Source organism: Acomys minous (assembly GCF_964271855.1).
Source record: "Acomys minous genome assembly, chromosome: 19".
Classification (NCBI taxonomy): Eukaryota; Metazoa; Chordata; class Mammalia; order Rodentia; family Muridae; genus Acomys; species Acomys minous.
This window is the reverse complement of record NC_140499.1, coordinates 32,072,974-32,097,982: the sequence shown is the minus strand read 5'-3', so window position 1 is coordinate 32,097,982 and position 25,009 is coordinate 32,072,974. Positions and strand designations below refer to the sequence as shown.

The 25,009-nt window shown below is 41.3% G+C and overlaps 1 protein-coding gene across 12 annotated transcripts in view; it reads left to right on the top strand.

Moving 5' to 3' along the window:
• DCLK1 (doublecortin like kinase 1) overlaps positions 1 to 25,009 on the top strand; it is a 286,204-nt gene that overhangs the window by 198,274 nt on the left and 62,921 nt on the right. For 6 of the 12 annotated variants that reach the window (XM_084768719.1, XM_084768720.1, XM_084768721.1 and 3 more), the window contains exons 5-6: positions 1,905 to 2,021; positions 14,821 to 14,915. In XM_084768719.1, the coding sequence (XP_084624845.1) occupies positions 1,905 to 2,021; positions 14,821 to 14,915 (212 nt within the window). Of the gene's footprint in view, positions 1 to 1,904; positions 2,022 to 13,677; positions 13,946 to 14,820; positions 14,916 to 18,336; positions 23,050 to 25,009 lie in introns of those variants that run through there. The other 6 variants (XM_084768723.1, XM_084768724.1, XM_084768725.1 and 3 more) reach the window with 4 other exon arrangements.

Below are 25,009 nucleotides of genomic sequence, written 5' to 3'. Positions count from 1 at the left end.
AGTATGTATGTTTAAAAAAAAAATCTGCACCATTGCTGGCAGTAAAAACCACTTTAGATTTTTAAGCAATGAGCTCTTAGTTGTGTTTAGAACAGTTCCAAAAGAACAATAATGCTAAGCCACGACAAGACGCAAGGAAAACGGCCATACACTGATGAAAGCATGATTTCAATGAAACACTAGATAGAGCACAAGAGCTTTTAAGAAGAGCCGTGGGAGCTGGAGAGGTGCCTCAGCAGTCAAGGCTTGAGTTCCCACTACCCACATGGCCATCACAACCACTGTTAACTCCGGACACAGATATCCGATGCCCTCTTCTGGCCTCCATGGGCACTGCATGCATACGGTACATACCCAAACACATAAAAGTAATTTTTTAAAAAGATGATTTAGGGCAAAAAAAAAAAAAAAAATGCTTATCTTCTTCTAACCCACTCATTCAGCAAATATTTTTGAGCACTTGCAATGCATCCTTTTAGTTACTAAGGATTGAATTTCAAGTTTCAAGGACTAAACGTATATGAAGAAAATAATCAGGTGACTAAATGCTCACTGACAGGGGTGCTACTAGGTGATTATAGTAACAAAATGCTTAAAAGCAGTTTACTTTAAAGTTTAAGTGCTTAAATAAACTAGAATATTCCTTGTGGTAAAATGCTTAACAGCTTCCAAGTGTCAGGCTGAAAAGGCCCATGAGTTGGTTTGCTTTTCTGTTGCTGTGATAAACACCATGGTTGCATGCAACTTGGCGACAGAATGGTTTATTTGGCTTTTATCTATGCCAACCACTGACCATCACTGAGGGAAGGCAAGGGGGGAACTCAAGTAGGTCAGCAACCTGGAGGCAAGAACTGAAGCTGACACTGTGGAGGAGTGCTGCTTACTGGCTCGTGCCTCTTCAGCTTGCTTTTTTATACCACCCAAGGCCGCCTTGCCCAGAGATGGCACTGGCCACAACAGGTTGGACCCTGACATATTGGTCATCAATCAAGATGTCCTAAAAACCTGCTCTCAGGCCAGTCTGATGCAGGCATATTGTCAATCGAAGTTCTTTCCTCCCAGATGACTCTAGCTTGTGTCTGGTTGACAAAAAAGTAACCAGCACTCCGCCCCCTCCCAGAAACTACTAAAGAAGAAAAGGGTTAGCTACAGGCCAGTATGGAGATTAACTTCATTGTGATTTTAAAAATATAAATGATTAGATAAATATTCTAGAGCTTTCAAAAATGAGGCATCATTTGATCATGGGTTATCGGGTGTTCTTAATATACTTCATATTTTTCAATGTAATATATTAACACTACAAAACCTAGGTTTTAATTATTAAAGATGGATTCCTGCAAGCAAGACATTGTGTGTTTGCCTGTCATAATTAATCCAGACCTTTTATGAAGAGAAAAATAAGAAATTCTTCATTATTTGCAATACTTATCACTGAGTTTAATGAACACGAAAGCTGAGAATTTAAATATAGACAAGATTATTTTTCACCCTCACAGAAAGAAAAATTTTATATATATGAAGCAAGCTCTCCAGCAGCTTCACGGTGATGCACTGAAGGTCACCATGTCTTTGTAAACAGAGTGATAATACCTGATCCCCAGCATTACCCTATATAGTTCCCACATAGCATACAGATGCACAGTTATCCCAGGAAGGACCCAGGACGATGTACTGTCTAGGGAGGCAGAATCTTCCATCACAAAAAGGAACATGGTAAAATTACAGAAGCACAGATAACTGAAGGGGTCCGTGGAGAGAAAAACCAATAAAAGCACCCCTTTATCAGCCTATTCCAAATTATTCACAACATTATTTTAAGTAATGTAAATGTGGAGGCTTGGAGTGTCCCCGGCTTGGCTGTCCCCCGCAATCCTCATGTGTCTTCTCATTCTTTCCCCCAGAATGTCGCGTGGTGAAATCCACTTCTTACACCAAAATTGCATCAGCATCCCGCAGGGGCACAACGAAGAGCCCAGGACCTTCCCGGCGAAGCAAGTCCCCAGCCTCCACCAGCTCAGGTAAGGCCTCGCAAGCCTGGCCAGCAGCTGCCTGGCTTCTGACGCAGCCGAGGGTGTGTGGAGCAGAAGCGTGAGGTTCTCAAGCACGCGTCGATTCTGGTTTATAATTTTAGAACATGTTCAAGCGGATGAACAGATTTGCCCAAGTCTAGCATGTTGGCTGTAAAGAAGAAAAAAAAAAAAGTCAAAGTTAGAAAAACACGCATACTGAGACTCAGGAAGTGCAGAGTGGATGCAGACGGTAGCGCTTAACCAGCTGCTCCACCTTCTACCGAGAGGCTTCGTCTCTCGGGCTCTAGAAATTTCCACTGGGGCGTTGATTCTACTTGGGGCTGGCTTATGGCGGGGGGGGGGGGGTTCCAGATTGTGCTTGCTGAACCTGTCTCTTGTGCTTGTGACACTGGCCAGGGTTACCTCATATGGCTCTGGGGCTAACAGCAATGAGATTGGCATATGGAGAGGTCTGCCACCGCAATGACCCTGGTCGGGTCAGTCTCTGGATGAGCTCATATGTTGGTGCTGGAAGCTGCTGTGTTCTGGGATAAAAAAATCATCTTAGCCCCGTTGGCATCTCCTTTGATCCCTTTAATTTATTAATTTTTGTGTGGATTTTTGTTTTTTTGTGTGTATTCATGTATGCTGTTTTGCAGTTATAATTTTTTATTATTGTTTAAAGTCTTATACACTGATATATGAATTGTATTCATTTTTACTTCCCATTTCGTGTGGTGTTAAGACAAACACAAGTCAGTCATAAAGTGTTGGCTTTTTTGGTCTCAAGTATAAGGTATTTCATTATAATTTAAGAATATAAACTTTGAATTAGAAATTATCAATGGTAAGTACAGCAACACGGCTGTCACCTGATTTCACGACAGAGGGGTTCTTCAAAATAGCTTGAAAAATCTTCAGACCCGTGGGAAGCCTTTTCAGGCTCCATGCTGGCCGGGAGGAAGCTACAGAAAGGCCCAGGCTTGGCTGCCTTAAAGGCAGCATCAGTGCTCTGGTTCTCTGAGACTCACATTTCCAGTGAGATCCCAGGGAAGCTCTTCGCCCTCCTGCGGTTTGTTCCACAGTCAGTTCCCAGAGGCCACTTTCTCCCTTGACACTTACTCTAATGGGGAAAGCAGACACTGTTCTTTTCCCACAGTGTGGCTTTCACCATAGCCACTCAGACAGAAATATGGGCTGACGTGAGCATGGCTGGCCCTTGAGACAAGCGCACATTGCCTAGCTGAAGCATGAGCTGAGAGCTCCTTGCTCAGCCCCATCCTTCTAGGTAGGATAGACCCTAACACAGCACTTTTCTAAAGCACAAGACTCAAGTTTAGAGCTCGTGAGAGTTGCTTGGGAACAGGTAAAGTTCGACATGATGACTCCTGCCCCCTGGGGTGCTGAGGATAAGAATCTCTGCTTTAGCATCTTTCAGGGGGTTTCAATTCAAGAGTCCATTGTCACATTTCAAGCAACAGTGAGGTTCTCAGGCTCATTACTACCACCTGAGAACACGTCAGCCGGAGAGAGACTTGAGCATCATTTCAGATCCACTGACTCCGGAACTCTGGAATGGGGCCATGCAGGCTAGAGTTTCTAGAACATTCTGGATAATTCTGGTGTATACATCAGTTTAGGTACCACTAGATTCCAGTAACAGAAAGGAAATAAACAGAGAGAACTCATTTGACTCTGGATAGCTGAGGAGGAAAGGCGTAGCTTGCTAAGCCTCACAGAGATGGACTTCTGTCTTCATCTTTCTTGTCTATAAGCCGCCCTAACCATCCTAGCACTAGCTGCCATAGGAGACCTCTAGGTGACTCAAAGCATGGCCACCCTCTTTATTGTTATAAGACCGTTTCTGAAATTGTTACTGAAAGAATTTAGCTTGCCCACTGTCTGGTGACAAGCATAAGGGCCTAAGTTTGAATACCTAGCACCCACATAAAAAAGCCAGGCATACCCACATCTGCCTGTGATCCCAGCATTGAGGGACAAATATGAGCAGATCCCCAAAGCCTGGTGGCCAGCCAGCGTTGTTGAAACAGCCTACGCTTCAGGTTCAATGAGAGGAGGAAACCTAACACCCTTCTGGTCTCAGCATGTAGGCATGCAGGCCTACACACATACATGTTCATGCATGTGTCCACCACACACACACACACAGCCTGTGGGTATACACACCTACCTGCAGACATACGAGCTCATACAAATGCACACCATACACACATACACACACACACACACACACACACACACACACACACACAAAGAAAACTATAATATGAACTGATTTGATTTAAATAAAGATCAATAGAGTTTAGTTAACCTTCATATTGCTACATAATAAGGAAAGTATGAGGAAACCAGATATGCCTAACTTGAAATTGCATTGTTGCCATCTCCCTGAAACTTGGAAATTTCAAAATGTAGGCCTGGCCCCCATCTTGAATGTCTTACAAGGACATTGATGCTGGGGCAGGAGATTTGTGTTAGAGCTTTTAGCCCATGGAAGATACATAGGCAACTTTTTGTCAAGTTACATTTCATACTTTGAATCTCTGTCTTCATAGACTGCTGTGGCAAACGTAAATGAGCCTCCAGAGTTCTGTCTGTGTCTGCAGATTCTCCATCACTGGTTCAACCAACCGTGGTCCAAAAATACTCAGGAAAGAAACTGCATCTGTACAGAAAATGTAGCTAGCTTACTTTAGGAGTTGTTATTCCCTATGCAATGAGATATAATTACTGTTTATATTGTGTTTATGCCTTGTCCGTTACTCCTAGTAATCCAGAGGCAAGCTACGTGAGCATCTATGCAATAGGTCACATGCAGATAGTGTGCCAGTTTGTATATACAGACCTGAGTATCTGTAGATCACAATATTCACAGGAGGAACCAACCAGCCTCTCCCTCCAGAATACTGCTGGACAACTGCATTGCTTATGTTGTAGGGAAATGCTCATGACAATAAATGTTCAATAAGAACAGACAGAGACTTCCTGTGGAGGGTCCATCCTGGGTGCTAGAGATGTGAGGGAGAACAGTCAAAAGAGAAAAGCCTTAGCTCATGAATTTCTCCTGTAAGTGAGAGAGAGAGAGAGACAGAGTAAGAGTCCCTGTAACCCAGGCATAAAACTTCCTTATATGTGACTCCAGAAATCCTGCTATTTTTATTTATGCAATTTAAATTTTACATTTCTTATGGATGTATAAAATATTCTATGCAACATATGCAGATGAGACCAGAATCAAAGCTGGAGGAGTGTAGAGAATCTTAATCTGCTTACTAAACTAATTCGTCAAGTTCTATTGATTTCTATTGGACAGAGTCAAAAGAAAACTGCTAGCTGTTCATCTTAGCTCTGTCCTTCGCCAGTGCGGAGACTCGGCTATCTGCATTGTATGAAGGAGCGTTTCTGCTTTGGGGCTTCAACAGAATTATTGAAGATAAAATTCACCAAGAGCCTAGTGGTTCATCTCCTGAGTTTCCATATTTTCATACATCTAAAGCCTATTCCTGCAGCTGTTCTCTTCTCGCTCATCCAGAGTGTGCTCCAAACAGGGCTCAGAGCTCTGAACCATTATCAGGCCTTAATGTTTACTTGGGGATAGCATCTTGTACCAACTGCCTTATGTAACTCCTCATTGTTAACACCAGGTTAATTAGGCACTTCCTGAGCGCCTGCCACATTCCAGCATGCCTTAGGCTCCAAGAAGATAACAACAATTAACCCACAGTCCTTGCCAGGAAAACTCATTTGTATTCTAGGTGGGTGACTACTGTTATGGTGTACTAAGAAGTGTCCTGAAGGCTTAGAGGATGGAGAGAGAGAGAGAGAGAGAGCATCATTAACCCAGTCAGAGTAAGCTTCTCGGAGACTAGGATTTATAAATTGGGACTGGAAGAATCTTGCAAGGGTAGAAAGAGACAGAAAGATGTTTTCTCCAGTTTAAATGAAGGCATAAAGCTGTGAAAGAATAAGGAATAGTTGCCAGTCCAATAAGGAACTGAGCATGGTGGCACGTGACTGTAATCCCAACACTCAGAAGGCTGGAGGAGTTTGAGTTTGTGGCAGTCCTGGGCTACACAATGAGAGTGTCTGAAGAACACAAAAGCTTAGGATGGAATTCTGGAAAGGTCTGGAAAACATGCCATGGCTGAGTTGCATGTCAGATTGCAGAGGGCCATGAAGGCACGGTTCCTGTTGTAGGTATTAGGAGGTGAAGGGGGACTTTAAAGGGTTGTCAAGGACCAGAGCTGGGTCTCAGCAACAGAGCACTATCTGAAACAGAGCAACTCTATGTGAGGCCAGGGAGGCTCCATTGTCACCCTGGGAAGAAATCAGCAGAAGAGGACTGAAACCTTGTTGGAAATGGAAGATAACTTGAAAGGGCTGTAAACTAATGAAATTAGACAGATATGGGCATGAGAGCAACTTAGAGAGAGACTCTGTTCGTCCAGTGGGGCAGATTAGAGGAATCTAGAAAACTATAAGAGGAAAATGATAGCCAAACGAGCGTGAATATGGAAGTGGAGGGAAAGATAGGAGTGATCCATTCTAGAAGCCACATAGCAAGGAGTTCATAGAGGCTCCACAGTGAGGATGCAACTAGGAAGTAGCTGTTCAAGCAGGCAAGGCCATGTGGCTGTAGGCCTTGCCTAGGAATGTTCTCCATGATTTTATAATTAGGTTGCTCCAGTCTGGCCCCCAGGCTGAGGTAGAAGAGGATATGCTATCCCAATTGGTGGATGGAGGCTCAAAGGGGCATCTTTCCATCAGCCATGATGACCCAGGTGCTAAGACCCTCACTATAGCCAAAGCCTTGTATCAACTGTTAGAAACTCAAAGCTTTTATCATTTAACCTATTGGGTTCATGGTACCTTCTGGGTAGATGCTGGCTGTGTGGATAGACTGAGAAATACTAGGAACCATGTCCCTCTTCCCTTCACCTCTGCTCCTGCTGGCCCTTCCTTCTCATCACTCCCAGTAGATGATCTCTTCAGTGTCATCAAAGATCTTTCTCACCTATAAATTTAAAATTAGGAAAAAGAACTGTCTCCTTTCCCTATTGTGGTGCCATCTTGGTTTGGTTTTTCTGAGTCTATATGCTTTCTGGTTTTTCTTTTCCTACTCCACCCTCATAGTGTGGCAAAGCATGGACACAGGGCCTGGAGAGAGATTCTGGACAATTAACAGTCTCCTCTGTGCCTACGACAGAAAGTAGAGCCTCACTTGGACAACTACCCTGGAAACATGCAGATATACATGCATTTGCCTCATCTTTCTTTGCTGGTCCTGGATATTTCAATACCAGAGATAAATGAACCTTACATGTTAGAAGATGACAGGGAAATGGCAGGTGGAATTCATTCCAGAAAGTTCCCATATAGCAATTAAAAAGTAAAGGAGGAGAAGGAGGAGACAAATCAGAACTTTCCATCATAACTAACAGCTTGAAACTTACGTATGCAGTCAAAAGGTAAAAGAGACAATGACCACTGAAGATGTCACTTGGACATTTATTTTTACTGAGAAATATTCTGTTGTAAAAGCCAGGCATGATGGCTTAGGGTATGATCTTAACCCTCAACAGGCTGAAAACACAAAGACCATGTTCCAGTCCAGCCTGAGAAACCTAACAAGACCCTGCCTCCAAAAACTAAAATAAAAGTAATAATTCTAAATGTTTTTGTTATAATTCATGAAATTGTAATCTCATTACTAAACATTTTCTAGTATATATATATATATATATACATATATATATACATATATACTAATTGATTTTTTTTGTTTGAAGGTAAACAAAAATTACAAGTGGAAATACTTTATAAAATCTTTCTCCCTCTCTTTCTCTCTTTTAACAAAAGCCCTGAGGGTCAAATGGAGCTTCAGGCACTTTGCCTCTTAAACCATAAACATCTTCAAATGAGCATAAAGCCTTGAGAACCCATGGTGCCTGCTTGTTCCTGAGCAACTTAGGTATTCTAGCAAGCAAAGGGTGGGGAATTGTAGTGAGTATGAAGCGAGTTTGATGTGTAGTTTCTTTTCACATCTCTTACACTGTAGAGCACAGACGGTGATTCCCCGTCTGTCCTCTCCTGTGTCCACCCTTTATAGCAGAATTCAGGTCTGTGTTCCCTTAAAAGGAAAAGACAGATCAAAAGTTCCTGTGCACTCTGAATCTGTTGCAAAGGACTGAGTGGGGTAGAAGAGGAAGTGTCTAACCACTAATGTCACTTTAAGAGACCTTTGTATTTCAAGAACATCACATGCAAGTCTCTGTGCCCTGCTTCTCCCAGAGAGAAGCAGATACCCTTAATTGTCTCCTGTATGCACTTCTCAGCTATTTTTTTTCACTCAGGAGAGCCCCTCCTTCAGCAGAAGTGGTGGGTTGTTTCCTTCCCAATTTTTATTTAAGGCCTAGTTATGTGCAAACTCCAGCATGTAGTAATTCTAGCTAATCACGTTTATGCCCTTCTGCCTCTCCTGGGTCTTCTTAGATGGCCCAGGGTCTCCTTGACTTTACTGTGTATCCTGGCCTGATTCAAATACTGTCCTGTATCGAGTTCATGACTGCTAAGTTTATAGGTGTCTACCACCATACCCGACTTTGCAATCTATTTATTTATTTTCATCTTTGACAGTTTCATGTATGTATGCGATGAACTTTGGTTCCATTACTCTCTGTTATCCCCCCTCCCTCTCTGTTAAAACCCTTATTCTCCCAACATGTCCCATTCTACTTTCATGCCTTCCTATGTATGTGTGACCCATTATGGTACTTAGAGCTGCTTGTGTGAGTGTGGGTGTGGGCGGGAGGCCGTTTGCTGGAGCATGGAAAACTTATCCATGGCTATGTAGCTGAGGAAAGTGACCACTCTCCCCCTAGCAGTCATTAGCTGTCAACAGTCCCTTGGGAAGGCTGGGACCTCTTCCATGATGAAATGTTGACAGGCATAATCTTGTGTAGGTCTTGTGTGGGTAAGAGCAGCTTCAGTGATCTCATGGCTACAACAGCCATGCCAGGTCCAAAAGATGTCCTTTAGGCACCCCACCATCACCACTCTCCCTCTGTCTCTTCTTCCAGGATGTTACTGAGGCTTGGTGTTTTAACCAGTTATGAGTCTCAGCACTAATGGCTACCAGCTGAAATAAGTTTTTCTGAGGAAGGCTAATAGCATTGCCAATATATGGACATAAACATGACTACTTAAAACTCAATTTGGTCACATGGCTGTTTAGCAGAATTATAATAATGGGATCTCACCATGGCCTACAGTTTCCCTGGCAATCAGCTCTTGTTACCAGGTTAATGGTACCAGGCATGAATTCCTTCCTGAGGTACAGCCTCTAATCCTATTAAAAGGTAGTTGGTTATCCACCATAACATTCATGCCACTATTGCAAAGTAGGCACATCTTGCTATGCCTGATCTTATTGTAGCTCAAAGAATTCCCAGCTGAGTGATGACTTTCCTCCCCCAGCAGCCTGCATAGCACCTCCCTGTTATCATTTAAAATGAGATGGATGCAATAAATGTGATATGGAGAAATTTATTGTAGAAGCAAAGGAGAAAAGGAAGAGAGAGGGATGTCACAGGGGACAGAGAGACAGGCACAGAAAGAGACAGAGTAAGAGTACTAGAGAGAAAGTAAGAGAAAGACAAGGTGGCAGGTAGGCCCTTTTATAGTCTGGCACATACCTGGCAGCAGGTAATGATGTCAGAGGTTGCTAAGCAACCTAGAAGCAGCTGCTTATGTGCCAACACTTCTAGAACCATGAAAGCCAGTGTCTTAGTTACTTTATCTCTGCTGTGAAAAGACACTATGTCCATCTTACACCCATCAGAATAGCTAAAATAAAAAATTCAAGTGATACCACATGCTGGCGAGGATGTGGGGAGAGAGGAACACTCCTTCATTGCTGGTGGGAATGCAAACTAGTATAGCCACTTTGGAAATCCATCTGGTGCTATCTCAGAAAACTGGGAATAGGGCTTCCTCAAGACCCAGCTATTCCACTCCTTGGCATATATCCAGAAGATGCTCCAGCACACAACAAGAAAATTTGCTCAACCATGTTCATAGCAGCCTTATTTATAATAGCCAGATCATGGAAACAGCCTAAGTGTCCCTCAATAGAAGAATGGATAAAGAAACCGTGGTACATATACACTATGGAATACTACTCAGCTATTAAAAACAAGGAATTCCCGAAATTTGTGGACAAATGGATTGAGCTAGAAATGATCATAATGAGTGAGTTAAGCCAGAAGCAGAAAGACTCAAATGGTATATACTCACTTATATCTGCATACTAGCCCAAGGGGCATGTCCCATGAAAGCCTTCACTTACCAGGAAACTGGGACAGAGGGGAGGACATCCCATTGAGACTCTGGATGAGAGAAGCATGGGAGAATAGCAAAGTAGAAGGATCCAGAGGGTCCTAGAAGCCTACAAGTAGAACATTATGGTAGGCAGATTTGGGCCCAGGGGTCCTGCTCAAACTAAGGCACCAGCCAAGGACAATACAGGCGGTAAACCTTAAACCCCTACCCAGATCTAGCCAATGGTCAGAACAGTCTCCACACTTGAGTGGAGAGTGGGATATGACTTTCTCACGTACTCTGGTGTCTCACATTTGACCATGTCCCCTGGAGGGGGAGACCTGGTGGCACTCAGAGGAAGGACAGCAGGTTACAGAGAAGAGACTTGATACCCTATGAACATATACAGGGGGAGGTAATCCCCCTCAAAAACAGTCATAGGGGAGGGGAATAAAGGGAAATTGGGAGGGAGGGAAGAATGGGAGGATACAAGGGATGGGATAACCATTGAGATGTAACAAGAATAAATTAATAAAAAAAAATAAAATGTTTAAAGGAAAACAAAAAGAAAAAAGAAAAGACACTATGATCAATGCAACCTATAGATGAAAGCATTAGTGGGGGGCTTGCTTACAGTGTAGAGGGTTAATCCATATCACCATGGCAAGAAGAATGATGGCAGGCTGGCATGGCACTGGAGCAGTAGTTGAAAACGTGCATGTTACTAGAAAGATAGAGGATGGAGAGCTTGGGGTAGGCTGAGAAACCTCCTCCAACAAAGCCACACTGCCTAAACAGTTTACCAACAGGAAATCCAGATTCAAATATGGGAGCCACTCCACAGTCCGCTACCAGTAAAGAAGCTTCCAGATCAGCGCCAGCTTGATGTACCTACACTCAGTGCCCATCGTAGGTGGGATCAGCAACAGGGCTTTACCATCACATTCTGGCAGATGACCAGGTCAATGGCAATCGGCTGTCTTGTCTTGGGTATCAGTGGCGCTTCCTTGACCGACAGCTCCTGGGAAAGACTCCCCAGTGGCACTAGAATTTGTGTAGCTTCTGGAAGGAGCATTATAGCCTTTTTTTTTTTCCCTGCATTTAAAAAAAAATATATTTTAATTAGCTTACAAAGTAGGTCTCAATATAACTTTTTCATACTTCCTTAGTGATGTTTATCTTTCCCTGCAAACTGTCCCAAATCCTTCCCCCCAAATCTCTCTAGGATCCCCTCTCCACATTACTTTATGTTTTCCCCTCACCCCCACTTTGTTCCTTTAGACAAGATATCTGGTCAGGTCAGGGACATAGTAAAATATTAACTCAAATGAAAATGAGAAACAATTTACCTCTCAATTAGGCTCGCACTGAGATTTGTCTAATGTCATTACCAGCTTCAAGGTGAAAATATTCACATGGTACTCGGTGTCTGAGAGCCCTAGGAATCCAACTGAAGAGAAAAGAAATCCTTTAAGCCCATAAAAAAGTTTCTTCGTTAGTGCACACAGAATCTCGGGCCATTTAGAAGCAATGGATGATCAACTGTTTCCAAAATCTAGGATGTTTTAGGAACTTTCATATTCAATAATAAGCGACCTGCAGGAGAGGAGGTTTTTGTGTGTACCATGTGGGCTGATTTGGTTGATATGAAACCTCAGTTTGTGGTTTCAATTATTAATAAAAAATGTAGACTCTGCTGTTTGAAATGTTGAAGGGAAAGGGGGATTGAACTCAGATCCTCGGACTATTGGCAAATGCCTTTACCTGCTGAGCTGTCTTGCTGGCCCTGCTTTGACTTCACTATAAGGGACAGCCTCATGCCCAGTGTTGCTCCCCTCTAACCGATTCTTCACCGTGTAAGCACTCTTGAGAGAGTTCTAAAAGGCAAGTCTGGCCCCTTGGCTCCTTTAAAAATCATTCATTAGCTTCTCATTGCCCATTAATTAGAGAGCAAACTCTCTGCCATGAATCTCGACACCCTGCACCCTCTGCAGCCCCTGCTGATGCCTTCCCCCTTCATCCACGCTGTTCCCGCTCCCTCTCCATCTCAGCTTATGTAGGTACCTCACCAAGCCAGTCTGACCAAGCACGCCTATGAACTCAGCACACATTTCCCTCGTTGTGTCTTCCTCGTCTTGTGTGGTTAACTTCTTTCCCACCGCCTTCTCCACAGGCTACAGGCCAGCCTGGATCCAATTAGTCAGGAATTCCTATCACAACACCCCAGGCTTCCCCTCTCAGAGCGCCTCATTGTAATAAGTGGTTTTCTGATACCCCTATATCCTAAAAGTCTGGTGCAGTGAGGGGAAGTGAGAGCAGGTCTATTTGTAGGTTGTGGATGGTATTTAGATCTCAGCCTTCAGGGTCCAAGTTGCTCATCGCCTACGATTCAATTGCCTCATCTGTAAAGTGTGTGTGTGGGGCGGGGGGTGAGGTGATAATTCTGCCTGTGTCACAAAATCATCATGAGTTAAATGAGATGGTATATTTTAAAGGTTCAAATTGACTGGTAGACAGAACATACATCTACGATAAGCTGAGCTACCCACAGCATATGCACTTGCTCAACAGACACTGCTTGTTTGTGTTTGCTCAGAGAGTGCCCGCCCCAAGTCTGAGTTCCATCCCCAGTTACCTGTAGAATCAAAGTGGGCAATTTGAATGTTAATTTACTAAAAGGAGCTTTGCTTCTGTGCCAACCACTAGGGGGCAGTATCGCTTCCATTGGTAGGTGTAGATTGAGCATCTACCACCCTGCTGAAATCTTGATCTATCGCCTAGCCCTTAGAGACCACTGGCTGAAAAGTCCAGTCCAATAAGCCATGAACATGGAACTCTTTCAATAAAAACAGCCCAGCAGCAAGCAAGCAAATTAAAACATTCACAGCTTGCTGTTGTGCTATGCAAAAACATCAGTGCACAACCGCCCAGAAAAAGCTTTTTAAGAAACAGTCATCAATATATTCCAAAGGGAAAACTACCAATTAGTACAGTATGTGGCATCTTAAAGATCTTTGCAGCAAAGGACAAAGGGAACCAAGGAGATTTCCCCTCCCCCGGCCCATTAAGTTTTTATGAGAACTCGGTTTATAACAAAAATAAAAAATAAACAAACACACAGACTTTTGTGTGTCCTTATCACCTGGAACTTGCCAGGCTTTGGGCAAGTTATTGTCATTTTTGAGTCTTGCATGAGTCACTGAGTTGCCTGCCCCCAGAGGCGCTTCCTCGTGATTCAGTGCAAAGGATTGCGCCGGCTGGGGCTTCCGGAGTGAGGAGTGAGTATGTGTCTGGTGGGGGGTTGCGGTGGCAACGCGTTGGCATGAGGCTTAATTGACACCTTTGATGTAGCCTAAGACAGAGCCCGCACCTCCCACTGCCGCTGGGAAGACGTCAGCCTTACGCAGGAAAAGGCATCTGCTGATGAATCCTGCATCTCATTCAGCTGGCTCCCTCCCGAGAGCAGCCTTAGCCATCCCTAGCTAATCCAACTGCTTCCTGGTCTGCGGGTGCTGGGGCTTGGTGCTGAGGAGAGGCTCTTGCTCTTGTCAGGTCACACACTAAGACTGTGTCCATGTTAGAGCTCATAGAAGGTAAGTGGCATGCACTGCCGGCTCACCCCAAGGCACCCTCCAGAATGGATGCTTCTCCTGTCTGAGTTGTCTCTCCCTGTGCATCTGCGAGGTTGCCAAGTTAGAGTGGCAGCCTTTGATGTCTTTATAAAATCATGTCTTCCTCTTCGCGGGGTTTGTGTTCTCAGGGGTGAGAGAAAAGAGCTAGAGGAAAGAATAGCCCAGTTCCTCGGCTTCATCTCAGCATCTCAACTTACTGACAGTGCTTTCCACAACTTGAGCGTTGGGTAGAATTCCAGAGTTTGGGACCTGTTGGCAGCTTTTTATCAGTTCAATAGGAACAAAGACAAACTGTGTGGGGTTTCTCGGCATCTGTGGGCAATTATTTTGTCCTGTTTGGGGCAGACACATCAGAATCAGGCTGGGGGGAATAGACTGGGACGTAAATGAATGTAAGAATGTCTAAAAGTGAGTGATTAAATTATAAAAACACAAAGGTATTTTTTTTCAAGTCTCTGGGAATGCCACCTGTGACCTGTTTCAACAATATCTCCCACTGGGTAACTAAACTAAAGGCACACACATACACACATATCTCAAAGCCTTGAACATACTCATGAAAACCTCTCGGCTCAAATAAAGCCATCAAAGGAAAATTGTGCAAAGTACATTTTTTTTCAAATTTTATATAACCTGCTGTTGTATTAAACACAAGGCTATCAGAACAGTGAATGCGTGAAGATGGTTATTCCCTAAGGCTTTTCTTCATGAGTCGGATAATGGGTCTAATTTTTAACTGATGTCCCGTCTAAAACTGTTTATTTCCCTGAGAAGATGAACTGTTGTGAAATGTTTTAACTTGCTGTTGTTCTCTCTGTGTGATTCCTTCCTTCTAGTTAATGGGACCCCTGGTAGTCAGCTCTCTACTCCACGCTCCGGCAAGTCACCAAGTCCATCGCCCACCAGCCCAGGAAGCCTGCGGAAGCAGAGGGTAAGGGCACAAGCAAGCCACCTATTTAAAATCTGTCTATGTTTGAGTGCAGTGTGGCATGAGTGCTATCCAATAATGCTGCTCTTCTGGGGGGCCAGGGGGAGGAGGGAGGATGACCAAGCCAGGGAAAGGGGTAACCAAGTTGTGGTTCACTCATCGTCGCTATAGTTCAGCTAGAACCCAGGTCTTTCAATTTCCAATAATTTTCCCAGTCTTAAATCAGAGCAGAATGTACAGTTGCTGCTTTCATTTTTAAATACTCTCTTTCTTGTTCATAATGCACACGTTTTATTATGTTTGCAAGTGTCCTTAGTTGTAATTAGTTTCACTAGATGCCTCCATGGGACAGTCAATGGAGATAGCATCCTGGTGGAAGCTCCTCAGTAGCAAGCAGGATGGACCAGAGCATCTGGAGAGCAGCCCATTCAGCAGGACATGGGAACAAGGGATACTGGTTTTGTGAATGGACCCACACCGAGCACATTCTCTTACATTTATTTTGAGCCTCCTGTATAATAAAAGAGAAATAGCCTGAGCTTAGAGATGAATGTATAAAAGTTACTTGGAAAAGGTGTCAGCCTCTCCAAGGCTAAGCAAGGGGTTAGTTAGCTCTTCATCTGGAATGAGAAAATTACTCAAATCCCATCACTCCCTTTACTGCTTATTCATCCCAGTTATACCAAAGCTTTAAGATGAGAATTGAGAAAGGGGAGAGGTGAGGGCACCCTGGAATGGGTGGATGTCCCACCAGGGTCCTGGCTTCAGGAAAGAGATGGGGGATTATGTTTACTTGGGTGATTTATATGACGATGATGCTTACTGAACAGTTTAATAAACATGTACTTCTTGGAGGCTACTGCATTTAAATATCAGAATACTTGAGTTTAATTTCTTTTATTATGTATTTAAATGACTCTTCAAAAATTGATGAATTTAAACTCATCAAATATGGAATTTCCTCTCTTTTAAGTTTCCTCTTTCAAGTTGTATCTTTAAGGCTGCCAAATCCACCAGCCATTTTTAAGTGGGGGCCAAAAAGAAACCAGCCAGTCTGCAGTCACTTTGACTCTCTTGCCTTAAATATCTTTTTCTGCTGATTCTCCGAGCATTGAGTTGAGCTCTTTTAGTCCGTTAGAAGCGTGCGATTTCGTATCTGCTTCTGTATTCAGTGGTGGGATCATTTTTACTTAGGGAAGTCTGTCATCCATCCTGAGTGATCTTGGGAATCCTCAGGGAGCTACAGAACTGGCCACATTCATTCACTGTCTTCATGGATTCTCCTTAGGTGAGGAGAGGGCTGGTGTGGCCATCCTGTACTCACAAATACAGCCAGCGGGGTTCTGTGAGGTAGAAGCAGCCAGGGATCTATCACAGAGAATGTCTCAGGAGCTTCCTCTCTCTTCTTGAAGGGTTTGTATGCTTTGGAGCAGACAGAGAAACCGAATCCCTTTGATCCATTGAACTCAGCCTCAGACTTTACTGGTATATATCTCAGGTTTAGTTGTTGAGCCTAAATTCAGAATGACTGAAAATACTCGAATTGTGCTCAGTTGTTCTTTGTTAGCAGAATGGGGCCAGAACTTGCATCTTTTTCTTCTCAGCCTCAATGGCATTTTCCATTCAACTGAGGCAAAAAACCTTTCATCCAGCTTTGCAGTCGTTGACTTACATAATTAACACTTTTTAGCACTTCAGAAACGATGAACAGGTACGGCTCTCCGAGAGATTTTTTTCCATCTTGCCATTTAAGCCACTGGTACAGCACTGTCATTGAGGGAGCCAGTTTTTTTCTCATTTACTTTTAGAGGGACAAAGAGTTTATCACCATCTGAAAACATTTATTAAACACATGTTGTAAGCATTCAAAGATGTTTAGTTTCTAGGAATTTGAATTAGCAACATGTATTCAAAGATGGTTCTGTTCTCAAGCCTTTGAATTTATGAGTACCCTCCATCTATGTACCATGGAGACATTTCCAGCTGCTTTAGTGAGAGATGCTTTCATCTTTTTGTGTAGACAACTGCATCAAATAACTCCTCCCGTTAAAATGGGACCAGAATATCCCTAAAAACTGGTCCTGTTTCAAATTTGGTTAATATTCTTTTCAAATGTTTGGCTACTTCTATGCAGGAAATACTGAAATAAGTGAAAGATGGCTTCTGCTAAAAGAAGACGCCTCAAAGATTGAATTAATTTCTTTTATTGCAAATTAGAAAACAGTAGCCACTTCTAATTTTTTTCTTTCTGTGTTGCCTAGTAACATACCCAGAAAATGAGTTGGCACACACACACACCTTTAAGACACATGAACAGAAACTAATTTTTTAAAGGAGTATTAAGCTATATAACTTATTTCTTTACAAGTAAAAAAAATCTGTATTCTACTTATGTTAGCCATATTTTAATAAGCTGTTTTTCTTCCCTTAAGATCAAGTTTCTAAATAACTTCCTTTGACATTTAGAATAGTCATATGAGAGACAAGCCTGCATGTCAGATTTCTTTCGTCATAAATATATTGGAGACAGTCTCCCTATTTATACAAAGCACAATTACTTAAGTGGCTTCCTACAAGCAAGTGCCTATCCTGAGAAGTCAATTTTTGAGGCTCTCTTTCCATCCATAAACTTCTTTTTTTTTTTTTTTTGGTCCCCTTTCTTAAAACCCCATGAAAAAAATGTGTTGTGTTGTGTAGGTTGAATGAAGCTCCCCGTTACACTCCCACATCAGTGACTTTTGTAGATTAACTGATCCATCAGATGATGTAGGAGTGGGTGGCACAAAACTGGAAAAAAGCCAACTGTAGACACTTGGTCGAAGTGAGTCGGTTGCTTGGCTACCAACACAGAGATGTAGTAGCAGACAGGAAGAAGGGGAGAGATGGGTAAAGGGTTGGGAACTAGAAGGAGTATTGGGAAGGGGATGTCAATAGGCATAAACGAGAATTCTTCCTGTCACCCAAACATAAAACTGTGGAAGGGCAGCGTGTGCAGGGTTCACGCTGTGTGCAACGGCACCCTGGAATTACTACCCGGAATATCCTGAACGCCAGCTGCTGCATCTGATAAATTATTTTGTGAGGTAAGCACATTCTTGTACCCAGAATGGGAAGAAAATGTTCATGGAAGAATTACCCAGGCATTGAATAGCACAGGTGGTCTTGGCAGGCAGCAGGGGCCATAACTCAACTGGACGCGAAGGAAGGCAGGAGGTCGTGATAGCTCAGGAAGGATTTTCGTGCCAGTGAAATGAAATCATCACGTTGCCTGTGTTATCTTTTCTTTTATCCAAAGTTGATGACTTGTGTAGTTCTAATGATGTTAGAAGCCAAGGACCCATCCCTTTCCTAGTTGCTCCTCAGAGAGCAGCAGGGAACGCGAGAAAGACGAGTAAACGAATCTGTCCTGCCCTTCATCTTACAGGACCTGTACCGCCCCCTCTCGTCGGATGATTTGGACTCAGTAGGAGACTCAGTGTAAAAGACACAATGGAGCGATGTGTATGGTTTGTGATGGGACAAAGGTTTCCCATTTCCTAAGCAAGTGTCTAACAGCAAAATACACAAAAGAGTTTTGCATAAATAATTAAGTCATACAGAAGCGAGTATGCAGACATTTTCTACTTAAGGTATTTCTCTTTGAAAGAAAAAACTTTTTAAACTATCTCCTCCATTTGATGTAACTGAGGAGAGTTTGAATACAATATTTGCTTCATCGCTGAGGGTTTTATAAGTAAAGCTGGGTTCTAGATAAATTTCATATAGGAATCCAATATTGAGTACAAGAGCCACCCTAATGAGCCAGCGTTTCTAAGTCACCATTTCTAGAAATGAGTTTTCTTTTTAATCAGTAAGTGGACATATAGATACAAATTTTCTGTACTTATTATAAAGAAAAGTCAAACAACAATAACAGACATGGTTTTTCCAAAAGGTACGTTAAAAAAGTCAGATGGCTGGTTAGTTACTTTATTGAAAAATAATATAAAAACCCCATGATTTTTGTGAGTGGATAGGTCTGAAAGGGGTGGAAAACTCCTGTAGAAGACGCCTCATAAAGACTAGCAGTAAACAGTAAGAATGCTCTCTGTTTTAGTTGTCACTTGGATTTTATTTTTCAATATTATCTTTTATAAAAAAAATAGTTTCGGCTACATGGAAACATGAATAACTTAACATTATTGTTAATTATATGCTGTTCCCCTACAGCAGCAAATATATATAATATACATATTATATGTATATGTATTTCAATTGTGTAAAGTTTTTGACCCAAAAAAAAAAAAAGGACTTGTACTTCTTCTTTCTTTCTTTTTTTTTTTTTATCAAAAAGTAAATTCAGTTTGAGAATTGAAATTCTTCTAAATGGTGCTTGTACATTGGACTCCAGATACCCAGCACTGCAGTCTGATCATCCCCAGATCTTCTTGTTTGGGAAACTTTCATATGCAAAACTCCTTTTGTGTCAAACCAAGTGTGTCTATGATTATAACCCACTGTTAAACATTAACCTACTAATTCCCTCTTCTAGTCCTCTATTTTCAAAAGTGTGAGTCAGCTTTGCTTAAACGTAAAACAATTATTTTTAAATCTAGATGTTAGAAGCCAATGTGGATGATGTATTGTATTTAGACCATACCTGTGATCATTTCTTTTTACTAGCTCAAATACTAACAGTTTAAGACTTACAAAGCATGGATTTTATATTCTCCAGGCTTGACGTAGCTCAGTAGGGTGACAGATTTAAAATGTATGGTGCCATTTGGAGCCTTTTACTTGAAATTTCTTTCAAATTTTCCTTGAAAACAATTTGAAAATGCCTGATTCAAGATGGAGAGGAACTCCCTTGTCGTACAGTTTCAAATGTTATTGATTTATTTCCCTCAGTAGACTGTTCAACTAGCAAATTTTCCCATCTGGTTTATAGTTACCTATGTTAGAATCCCACTTGACAAGTGAATAAAATATTCCAACTGAAGAAGAAAAATAAAACGTCCAGGCAACCTACCAACATTTGAAAGTTTAGCCGAGTAGTAATTAGTGCCTCATCACCCTGTCTGTTAGGGAGGATGGCACTTCCTTGGCATGCTATTTGAGAACTTTAGATGGATCCCTCCATCTTGAAAGGACAGAAAATAATCATACCTGTTCCAGACTTCAGATTTTAAAACTGTTTCCAGTCGACATGAGGAGACTCCTGCTGAGATCAAAGCACTGCCTTGTCTCAGCTGAAACAGTAAACATCTGTGAGGGTGCCTGCGCTGTCCGTTGCAGTGTTATGTCTTTGTAAAATACATTACTTAATTTAGTTGAGCCCGTAAAAGATTAGTACGTATTTGACTAACCTGTCAAAAATGCAAAGAAAGCAGTGGGTCAGATGGTCCTGAACAAAAAATAAATTTCAGTAATTTCAACTCCCCTGTGCAGTCAATCTTATGGACAACTCCTGCTTAAAGAAACCTAATGAATGCTATTGGCTCTGTGTAAGTAGCAGATACTGCCAATTGCTATAAAGTCCGTGGCTTTGTTTAGACACAGCATAAAGAGAGCAGACTTGAACTAATTGCCAGTAGGTATTATGGCCAACTTTCCATTCAAGTAGTTCCAGAGAGATGCTATTCCATGGCATTTCATCTTTGAACATACGACTTTTATTAAAGGATTGTTCAAGGGCCATATATCTCATTTACTTCTGAAACTAAAGTTCCTCTGAGATTGAAATAGCATACTCCGAGATCTCTTTCTATGCAGGGAATAATTCTATTATACTGAAGCAGAATGTTTAAACATCCAACCAGCAACCCAGTCCATTGGTAAAAACCCAATGGGTAATTTACAGTCACTTAAGATGTGACTGCTTTTGGAATTCTTTTTACACCATTAGTCACTGACCTTAAAGAATGACCTTCTGAGCAGGAGAGGACTCCATCCAACTAAAGTCATACACTTTTCTCCTGCTGATAAGGTCCTAAATGTGGAGTAGTCTGTGTGGACCTCTTCAGGCTTTTGCGTTTGTGTTTGCAGGTTTTTTTTTGACATAGCTAAAAAGAAAGATGTTATAAAGAGTTCCCTGCTTTCTGCATTTTATAAGCCAAAAGCCCAGTGAGAAACAAAACTTGTGTGAACTCAAAAGCCACACGGGCTAATCACTGTGTTGACTCGTCGTTTCAGCAGCAGGTCTGTACTGTCACGGGTTTCTAAACTAGAAGAGTTTGAGGTCCACTGATTTGTACACACGCCTGCATGCATATATGAGGTCACCTTAACACTTCAGAATCAGATCCCATTTTCTGCAAACATCTGGGCAGCTCTGGTACCCTACTTGTGCTCCCTGTGCTAACCAGCAAGGAGACTTTGCTATCCTCTACTTTGCATCCATAGCTGGCTGGCTTTTATTCCAATTAAAACCACTGAAGTCTAAAAGCCTCATTTAAAAAAATGCGAATGAAAATATTAAGAATAATTCTAAAAAATAAATCCATATATTTTATCTGTTGAACTACTAAGTTTTTTTTTTAATGGTGGCCATATATCTATACAGGTGTGTAGATGTTGATGTGTATTTTCAGGACTCAGTGTCTGTGTGGGTGGGGCCTACGTAAATATCTGTGTCTGTAAATAGAACGTGAAGAGTAAAGGATGATGTCTGGGGTGTGGCCTTCTAAGTTACTGGCTCCTGTAACTTATATGTAAAGCTTTATATCAGAAAGGTGTGACATACATAGTAGTTGACACATATTTAAGCTCAAAATCATTTTTCTACATCAGCGTGACAGAGCAGTTGCAAATATCCACATGTACTGATTTATCCAAGATTAATTGGCATCCAAACAGAAAATTGAAATCCAAGCAAATCCAATCTTGCATTGATTGTTAAATGTAAATACTCATTGATGTTTCTATTATAAATTCTTGGTGTTCAGTCAGTAAACCGATTGGATGCAATGACACTTTCCTGTTGTGTGTGTATTGATGACTACAGCAATTAGCAATCAATATTCTCTAAACAAACTGATGTCTAGACTTGTAAATAGTTAAGTGCTATGCTGAAATAAAAGTAGGAAAAGTAGAAGTAAAATTGACTTGAAGTTTAGTTACAAAGTCAGGTTAACCTGTAAGGCCACCCCGTGTGTTCTTTTCATGGTGATAAACTGTTAAAATATTTTGAAGATACTTGCTGTCTGTGTGTATGTGTGTAAACATGAGTGTATACACACTTAAAAATGCTTATTGACTGGTTTACTGTCTGTGTACATTTGCTCATTTGTGCCTATCTGCATTTAGCCTTGCCAGTACCTCTAACTGTGCATGTTAGTGACAGCGTGTTTGGTTGAACGAAGCCACAGAGAAATCATGTGGAAATTAGAGATACGGTAAATTAATTATAACAATTGCCTGATATAGCATATTAAACTGTCAGCTGAAAAATATTTGTAATTCTGTGCCTGCGGCACATGTAGGGAAAACTGGAAAATCTGAGGCCCTCACTATAATCTTAAGAGTGCATGACATATGGTGTCTTTAAATGTATTTTACTGTAATAAAAGGTGATAGATAAATCCTGAGGTAGTGTGAGTGAAGCATGGAACACTAGGTTTTTGTATTATATATGGCCACATGATGTTTTTTTAAGTCAGGGTAGTAGATATTTGGAAATTAATAGGCAAAGAATACGGAAGCTAATTTTACTGTCATGTGTTTTTGAGGTGTTTTCACTCATTGTCAGACAAGGAACTTAGTTCCCATTTTTTTCTGAGGACTCTGAAACACTATGAATGTTATGAAGTTGGATTTTTTTTTAATATAAAGGTTGTATACCATTTGCAATTAAGTTGCTTGGATGTATGTCCTCTTCTTTGGGGAAAACAAGCAGATTTTGTATTAAAATGGTTTAAGCAGCAGCATATTGGGAAATACACCATTCGAGGCAGTCTACGGAAATGTGTAGAGATAAGAACTAATGAAATGTTTTATTGAACTACCCAGTTTGGAAAGTGTTCATGCCTTTGTGCTGCCATTTCCTTGTAAAATGCTGTACCTTGGGTCTCACATGCAACCATGTTACTCTTCCCTGAACTTAACATTGTGACATTTAGCAGCTTAGCCAAACCATGTAATAAACGGGAAAAACTGCCTACGTTGTTCGGTGAGTTTCTTTGGTTAGATGCTGGAATGGAAATAATCGTGGGACAAGGTTTGCCTTCATCACCTTGGACACAGCCTTCTTGCGCTGAGTACACCAGCAGGTACTCGGCAGGCTACAGAATAGCACACACGAAGTACAAAATACTGACCAGAAAAACAAAGTCAGATGCTCTCATGGGAAATGCTGTTTCAGATGGCTTCATTGCACTGGCTATGTGCCTTCCTCTCAGGGTTCCCTTAAGGATGAATTTGTTAGACAAATTGGCAACTTGCTGGAAAAAAATTTTTTTAATTCATACTAGTTGTCTCCTGGGAATAATGGCTTTTTTCCTACGGTCATAGAATTTTCAGTGGGAACATGTATATAGGTATATGTGAGTATGTATACAGGCTACTTGTTTTTTAAAATACTGAATATTCAATTAATACAATTAAATCCTGATAATACCTTTTGATACCTCAACTTTATCTTGGGAAAAATGATCTATTTCATTCATAGTACAGTATAGAAAATTCTGCTCATCAAGTTACAAGAAATAGTTTACATTAAATGTATAAAAGATCGTTGTTACAGTTTCAAATCTAATGTTTTTACTAGATTTCTGTTGACCTTAGTATTAAATTGGCTGTAATTTTCTCTCCTTCTTTCTTTCTTTTTTTTTTTAAACCATTATTAGCCTTGCTAAGACAAGGCCTCAAAAAATTGGGTTAAAACTCAGAATTGTTCCTCTCCACGGAAATCTTTAGTAAAAGGCGAAAGATTTATACGATCTGGAGAGAAACCAGAGTATCTCTCCTTCTTGTTTCAATCAGTATCCATAGCTCTAATAGTACAACTAGACAGAATTTTCCAAATGTATGTAATTCCAAAGCGCATTCATACCTCCTTCATGTAACAGAGATTAAATTCAAATGAACGAGGTGCCTGGGAGAGTAGCAAGCTCTCTTCATTAAGAACCAGTAACTCTACTTATGGCGTGACTTTCTATGAGAATGGCTCTAATCCATAGGACACAAAAGATGACTTCCTTGACCCCTTCCAAGCTATGAGTTTGTGAGGAGTAGCTTTTGGGCAGAGATATTTAGCTAGTCAGTGTAGTGGGCTCTAGGCAAGTGGCTCCCATTGCAGGTGGGGAGATCTTTCCCTGGGCATTCTGGTTCTGAAGCAGAGACAAAGGAGACCACCTGGAGCATCAGAGGTCGAACTGTAAACAAATGCTTTCACTTCTGAAACCTTAGCTTCTATGGCTTCTCTAGCAAATATATAATCTAAGGTCTTCATTTTCATGTGTTCCTCCTATCAAAAACCAGTTTCCTGGGTAATAGTTTTTCCAGCCTTTTAAACAACTTGACTAAATCTTTATGAACATTTAAAGACTCAAATATTTATCCTTGGTTATTGATTTGATTGTGTATTTCATAGAGTTTATTTAGGCTGACCCCACCCACCCATCCCCACTATCAAGAATGTAGGCATTGTCTTATTTCAAAGAGTGGACTTTCGTTAGTCATTGCAGATTGGTGCCATCAGCCTTCTGTTCTTTAATATCTTGGGGAGTAAATAAATATATGACTTTTTTATATCACATGAACTCTTATTAGTGTCCAATGCCCCCATACAAACATTATTATTTTTTTAATGTTGTTATATTGTGTTGTCTTCAAATTCTCTGTAAACCTAACATCAAGATTACTCAGATAGTAGTTATTTTTATTTAGTTCTTATTTTTTCCCTTATAAAGTAAATTCAGAGCTCAAACAAGAGTGAACACACTTGGTTTCTTTGTTCTATGTAACCCTGTTCACATTGACAAATCTTAAGTATATGTCAAGGAAGAGTGTGGAGATAGTACTATTAGCCAGCCAAAGCTTGGTTGTGTGATAGATTTGTCTACACTGCTTGAGTCTGTATCTATTGGATATTTTCCAAATCTTGATTCATTGTAGACCCC